General features: G+C 38.8%; 1 protein-coding gene across 1 annotated transcript; it reads right to left on the bottom strand.

The window, feature by feature from the left end:
- Positions 1 to 386: 386 nt before the first annotated feature.
- On the bottom strand, positions 387 to 6,552 carry LOC103799749 (pancreatic alpha-amylase-like). Its single transcript, XM_009072098.1, has 10 exons — positions 6,341 to 6,552; positions 4,706 to 4,852; positions 4,132 to 4,329; positions 2,689 to 2,919; positions 2,146 to 2,279; positions 1,936 to 2,058; positions 1,724 to 1,823; positions 1,392 to 1,513; positions 1,156 to 1,281; positions 387 to 576 (listed from the first exon to the last, which is right to left on the bottom strand). The coding sequence occupies exons 1-10, from the start codon at positions 6,530 to 6,532 to the stop codon at positions 387 to 389; spliced, it is 1,563 nt and encodes a 520-aa protein (XP_009070346.1). The 5' UTR covers positions 6,533 to 6,552.
- Between the last annotated feature and the right edge of the window lie 753 nt (positions 6,553 to 7,305).

Genomic DNA, 7,305 nt, shown 5'->3' with positions numbered 1-7,305 from the left:
TGGCATCAACTTGAATTGTGCCATGTTTGAACACAAAGGTGCCTTCTCTTGATTTTTTGACATCCTGTCAATTCCCAGTCCCACTTCCCCATAGATAAAACTACATTTCCACTTTTGCATAGAGAAGCACAATTTTATAGTAAGTAATTTCAATTTTCTCCTTTCATCTTAATTTTAACTGAATTAAGCACACTTACAAATGCAAACAGGCATATAGCACCACTCCAAGACCTGCACCAGCACCACCAGCTCCTGTCTCTGTATAACAGCTGCTCAGTGTTTCGTTGTATTAGCTAATACACTTTGCTCTCAGTTCATTCAGTGCTGGAGAGCCAGGACACTCAGTCCAGAGAAGAGGAGAAACAGCACATGCACAACAGATCTGGTTACAATTTAGCATCAACATGAATGGCAATGAATGGGTCTTCATCCTTGTTAGCAATCAGGAAGTTAGCCATGCCATCAGCACCAACATGAACTTCAACTGCTGTACAGGAGTCACCCTCCTTTTGCCCAGAAATGACATCACAGTAAGTGCCAGCAGGCAGACCAGTCTGCAGAGTTACATTCAAGGACCTTTGGAAAAGATTGAAATGCAGTAAGGATTACTTGGATCCTCAAATGCCCTGTAACACATATTGGAGACAGTCTTAGACATTAGGTATTTCTGGAGTTATCCTGTAGCATGCCTCTGGACACTGCAGAATCTATTCAGCCACTACATCCTTCAAACTTCTAACCACCACAACCTGCTTCTAACTATTATACATCTGACACACTCCTGTTCTCTTATCATGTCATTCTTGTGTAAAAGATTGCAATACAGTTTTTAAGAATGTCAGTTTGGAACCATATTCCCAAACTGACAAGTTCCCTAATTTCTATAAGTTCAGCCTTTGCTGGTTGACCATGCTCAATGACATGAATAACTCCAGAACTGGGAAACAGCAAGACCCCAGAACAAGGCCTAGCTGCAGAGAGTGAAGAATGGAGAATGGTAAGTATAAATTGTCAATGACAGAGAGAGAAGACACGTGTTACAAAGATATGTTGGAGCTAGCAACACCTTGAAAGTGTTAACTATTAACTACATTACTAAAAATGAATAAATAGTATTTACAATAATAAAATATAATTCATTTCTCTCTTACTTACCAGTCATCATTATTGAAAATGATGAAGCCTTTATTACCACGGCCAAAAGCTACTTGATTGCTGCCATTGTCCCACCAGTTGGAGAAAGGTTCACCGTCCACCACATTACGGAAGATAACCATGTTCCTGGAAACACAAGAAACTCTTGTCACTGTGGATCCAAGGGCTATAAAGCCATGAGAAACATGAAACAAGAGCAACTGCTTTCACTTAGGCTTTTCTCCACAGCATCCTACTTTATCTGACGCCAGCGATGTTCGCAAACCCAGTCATTGCCACAGGTAGTGTCCTCATTGATTGTAACAGGCTTTGTTGAGCCATCTGAGTTACTTGGTGGTCCAACCCAGTCATTGATGTCCTGTAATTAAAAACAGAACTTTAGAAATTCTCATTGAAAATACCAAGAGCCTTTCCAGAGAGAATACCTAGATGGAGCATCAACTTTTCAGCAGCTCGATCTAACATGGCACAGTGAGATCACTGAACAAACTGAAAGGCACTAACTACTTCCCTGCCTGGTTATGATACTTATTCACCATGAAAGGAATTTCAGCATTAAAGGCTTTACCTTTCCATTTACAAAATATCTTGGCCAACGGAAACTTGACATCACACGGGTGAATCCATATGGATGAGCAAGCATGAAACCAAGGGCCATTTTATAGAGCCTGTGGGTTGGACAAAACAAGCAATGAGATGTGGAAGGAGAAACCTGCCAGAGAATAGATAGACAAACAAGCAAAAGAAAGAAGCATACCCCACACAAGAGCAATCCCTTACCTGGCATCCCAGAAGGTTAGAATAGAAGCTCCACCGGCCCCGTGTCCCCGCTGGTTGTCATGGTTATCCACAAAGACCAGGGCTCTGTCGGAAGGCATGAAGCCCCAGCCTTCTCCCCAGTTCCTAGCCAAAAACACAAACACTTGAAGCTGCCCTCTCAACTGGGGCACCCTGTGCATCCTAGACAAGTTGCAGCCTCTTCATCCTTACTTTAAGTAGGCCATCTTTTCTCCATCCCACTTGCGGATCACTGTCCCCAGTTTTGCACCATATTTGAATTCTGTCACTCGGCCATTTCCAAAGTAGTCACTGCTTTTGATCGGCTCTCCACCCAAGTCAATTACCTGGGACAGGGAAGATGGAGCATTGCTTTCTACTTTAAAAATTTATTATCCAGAACTTAAAAATTCAGGAAGTGAAATCTCTTTTATTAATCCAACAGAATTTTTACAGTAACTTCAATGTATTAAATTTAGTACATTTCATCTCAAGTGAAATTTCCAGGTTACCTAATTCCAGAAGGTCCAAAACAACTGGAGCATTTTGCACATCAATGACTATTTACAGCATATTGGAAGATTAGATATCTGTAAATTATGGTTATTGTATCTTGATGATGATTTCTACAGATTTTAATCTGAATGCTGCCTGAGCACAGCTCAGGCACCGCGTTGCTTCCAGTGTGCAACTAAGTCTATAATGTAGCTGGAAGAACTATGTTTGTAAAGTAAAATTAAAAAACATAAATATTACCTCCTGGTAAATGAAAGGCTTAGTTCCTTCAGGAAACCATGTAGTATTTAGATCATTCAGCTTGTCTAAAATTGCCTTCACATCCCCAGGCCACATGTGCTTGGCAGCATCAATTCGGAATCCTGCGACGCCAATATCGATGAGATGGTTCAGGTACTCAGCAACCTTTGAGCGGACATAGTCCTTCCCCAGGGCCAGATCCAGAAGGCTAACCAAGCGGCAGTCCCGGACCTACACAAAAATTCTGAAATGAAACACTTTTCACCTAATAAACTAAATGTAATGTTCTACATAAATTTTGAATTTTCTTGCCTGCATTTCAATGCCAAATAAAACCTTCACAAGTCATTGATCACTGTGCCTATCTTTGCCTTGGACAGATATTTTGGACAGTCATCTACACAAAAAGAGCATTGAGAAACTTGCATTTATCCAACTTGCACAGCTGTAGGTGCTGAAGGATTATACCAGCCAAGCCATTAAATCTATAATCAGCTTTTTGAATGCATGTATGAGGCAAAAATACAATAAACTGTTTTTACTCAGTTCACTCATTTCTTCTCTGATATAGGAAGCATTTATAGAAATTATATTTCTAAATCTTTTAAAAAAATTTAATTTATTACAGCCTTCTGAAACATTAAACTCCTGTTTCCTGTAAACTCAAAATGATGGGCATCAATTTTCATCAAAAGAATACTTTCAATAGACACTGACTATACTGAAATGATTTTTCTAAGAACTCTTACGATGGGTTTCCATGGCTATGCACATCTTCCCAGAAAGATCAAGGTGCATCAGCCTATCTTGCAAACTGTACTAAAGAACCAGCTATAAAAATTCTCCTTTAGAACTTCAGTCATTTCTCCAAAACCCCTTTTCTCCCAGCTTGGATTCAGGAAAGATCAAATGTGTTTGAAAGGCATAAGACATTATTCAAGAAAGATACGTATTTATTTTTATAAAATAACTTTTCATTCAGTGGAAGTTATAAAGTCATAATCTAATATAGAGGAACAACTAGATTCCCAGAATATATCTGAACAGAAGGTCCATTTTGATTTTGGCCCTACCTTTTTTAAAAAAAGATCCTAATCTCTCGTTTCTAAAATTGTGACCAAAGAAAACTTTCTAATTACAATAAAAGGCAAATAATAACTTACTCTTTTTTTTAACACACAACCTCCACACAGGATAATCACTAAATAGATTTTATGAACTTTATCTTTATAAAGCACCTAAGCACATTCGTCTAAACCTGAAATTGAGGTATATCCCTCCAAGAAGTGGTGTTCCTGATAACAACACTAACCTTAATTATTAATTTGGCTGGTTTTCCACATGAGTTTTTGTTTTGTTTCTAAAAATGCCTAACTATAAACAAGAGCAAAGAAACCTCTGCACAGGAACAGATGTACATGAAAACTATAGTTCTAGGTTTACCTGAAATATATCTTGATAATTCTCAATGTCTCCACTTCTAGATTTACATTTCCCATCATTAAAGTCCCAGCCAGAATACGGCACAGCTGGAAAATCTTCAGTCTTTGCATTGAAATAGCTTCCACAAGTCGCATGGTCGCCAGCACCAGCATTAGCTCCACACATATGGTTGATTACTGCATCCACGTAAATATGTACCTAGAGAATAGTATTCACATCATAATTTGAGAAAGCTACTTCCCACGGCACCACTAATTAATGTTCTCTCTCCCATACCTTCTGCTCTATGCCCCTTTTTCTGCTTGGTTGATTCGCCCAACATTTTATTCAAATTATTTTTCCTTTATTAGCCTATAGCAATGATACAATATGCAGGTCCAACAGACAGGCAGGTAATATTGCACTTCTTTTTTAAAAGGGTAGAGAGGAGGACCCTGGAAACTGTCAGTATCACCCAAGCTATACTATGAAAAAACCCACCATCTTCACTCCAGAGCTACCATGTCTTCCCTTCTAAATTACTGCTTTCTGTATCTTTGCACTGTTAACCCCAGAAGGCTTTCAAAGTACTCACTCCAACATTGTTGCACCTGGTCACCATGTCTCTAAATTCAGTTTCATTTCCAGATCGTGTGCATAGCTTGTAGCTGACAGGCTGGTATCTTTCCCACCATGGTTGCTGGGGGTCAGTAATGATAACATTTTCATTTGGAGGTGAAATCTGTGAATAAAGCAATGTCACTTGGTCACTGATAATGGCTAATTTGTTTGCCCAATATTGTTACAGAAAGACCATAACAATAGAAAATCAGGTCCCTTTAAAGGAAGATGCACACGATACCTAACCAACATAGATTCTCAGTATCTGCTTACACTGTAGTAGGCTGGAAATAAAAGACTTGGGCCTGGACTTTCTGTAGGTAGAAACATTCTAGAAAAATTAGGTCCACGGACATTGTGTCCTAATTATCTGTATGACTGCAAGCCTCAAAGGAAAAAGAAGGGTCTGAAATCAAAGAAATAGGTCAGCAGAGACAGGATCAGGAATCGACTGCGTAACAACTGATATAACATCCTGCTCTTAAAATTGATCCAACTTCCCATTTTTATTATGTAAGAGTTTTTCAGATGAGTTATCTCTTCCTTTTACAGACTCTTTTCAGGATACTTTTTAGGCAACAAGCATTTGCTGCTATCTCCAAATCTCTGGGCATAACCTCACCATTCTAAGAAGAAGGCTGCAGCCTACTTAGCTGTGAGGCTTTCATGACCAGCCCAACAAGTCATCATCTGAAATAAACGTTTTTGCTGAGACCCTGTCACAGAATAGATTAAAAAGATATGCAGGCATATACCACAGTCTGAGAAATCAGTTTAAAAACAATCAGGCCTGTGTGCCTGGAAAAAAGGTTGCAAAGAAAAGATGTATTATTTGAAAATTATGTGAAAGCTATCACTCAGGTCAACTTGCAAACTCCTGGACTACAAGAGACAGGCAGACTTCTCACCAATTTTTCCTCAACAATCTGACAAATAACCTGAAGTAGTTTACTAGGCAGCTGTTCCCCAGTCATGCTACCCCACCCATCTGACTGTACTGGTTCCACAGACATGTCTGTTGTTCTGATGGAACAGACTCACACAGGCACACCTCCACCAGAACCTGTGCTCACTTCATTTCTGCGTGCACACACCAGGTTCCTGCAAAGAAAGGCCTCTTAATGGCCTACTGTGACACTACACTTTATAGAGAGAAACTTGCCAGTTTGGGTAAACACAATTAGCAGCCTTTTACACTCAATTATTTAAACCCTTCAGCACTTTGTTATTCTCTTTGGGAACCTTTTTTTCAGTCCTAGTTCCATTTTATGTTTATCTAGCTCTTAAGAGCTTCCCTTGATTTAAATAGTATCAACCAGATAAACATAGGTTACTCTTCACAGTAGTAAAAAAAAGATTTAGCCAGTGATATGCAATTCTAATTCATCTAAATGTAATAGCACAGAGTGCAAAACATGCACTTTGGAGCAATGAAATAAATTCATGCTTACATGATGATAGCTGAAGAATATATTTGTCAGCATTTACTACTTCCATTACCCATTCCTATTTTTCAGTACCTGTCCTTTAGCAAATTGAACATTTTCTCTGAAAAACAAATTATCATCTGTGTAGCAATTTTACTACCTACTGATAGGAACAGACATACCTGAACACCTCCAAATCCATTAGGAGCTAAATAGCGTTCACATTCCAGAGCAATATCCACCCAGCGCCATTCAAAGAGATGCACAATAGATGTCCTCCCAGGGAGAGTGTTAGGGCTGTACTGCCCCCAGCAAAACCCTACAATTAACAGAAGAAAATAGATACCCATCCTGTGCTCTGGGATCAGTTGCATTCTTCTCACTATCTATTTATGAACCTGCAAAAGGGTAAAGAACACATTAGAAAACACACATTTAGAAGTAAATGTCCACCTCTGGCATCATATTTATTTAAGTTTACTTGACTCTTATTTTGTATGAGAACTGGATTCTATCTATCTAAGCTATATCAACCTCCCATAATAACAGTAACTTTGTTTTCCTGAAGTTAAAATTCAGATGTTGCCTAATGCAGGCTGACTCCAGTGTGCAAAATTGTAATTTTATTAGTATAAAGCCAAAACCAACCCCAAAAGGCAAAGGAGTATTTATATAGACTGAAACAGACTCTTTGTTTCTCATTTTAATGTCTAGTATTTTACATTCCTATTTATCTTTGAGAGGCATCTTTTTTATTTTTTCAAAATGGTGTTACTATGACTTGTACATATTTAGACAGGACCTTGGAGAAGCAGCATATTCCTTATTGTGAGCTGTCAGAAAACCCCAAATATTTTGGAGGTCTGTCATCCATGATACACATGACCATCTTTCATTCAAACAACAGCCCTAACCTTGGAAGATCTCTCAGCTACAGAAATGATTATAGTAACCCAAGACCAGAAATGCTAAATGTCTAACTCTGTACATCTGTATAACTTGTGTGGAGATATTTTTCTCCTAAAGAAAATAGGGAAATGGCATGCAGGTTAGAAGTGCTATGAAGCTCCATAACCAAGAAATCTTCTTAGTGCCCAGGTACAGAGTTCTGCAAGTGAAGGAGGTATGCAGAGGATGAAAACCAGCT

Source organism: Acanthisitta chloris, unplaced genomic scaffold (genome assembly GCF_000695815.1).
Source record: "Acanthisitta chloris isolate BGI_N310 unplaced genomic scaffold, ASM69581v1 scaffold5273, whole genome shotgun sequence".
NCBI classification, from domain to species: domain Eukaryota; kingdom Metazoa; phylum Chordata; class Aves; order Passeriformes; family Acanthisittidae; genus Acanthisitta; species Acanthisitta chloris.
Note: the sequence above shows the minus strand (reverse complement) of the source record. Positions and strands in the feature narration are given on the sequence as shown.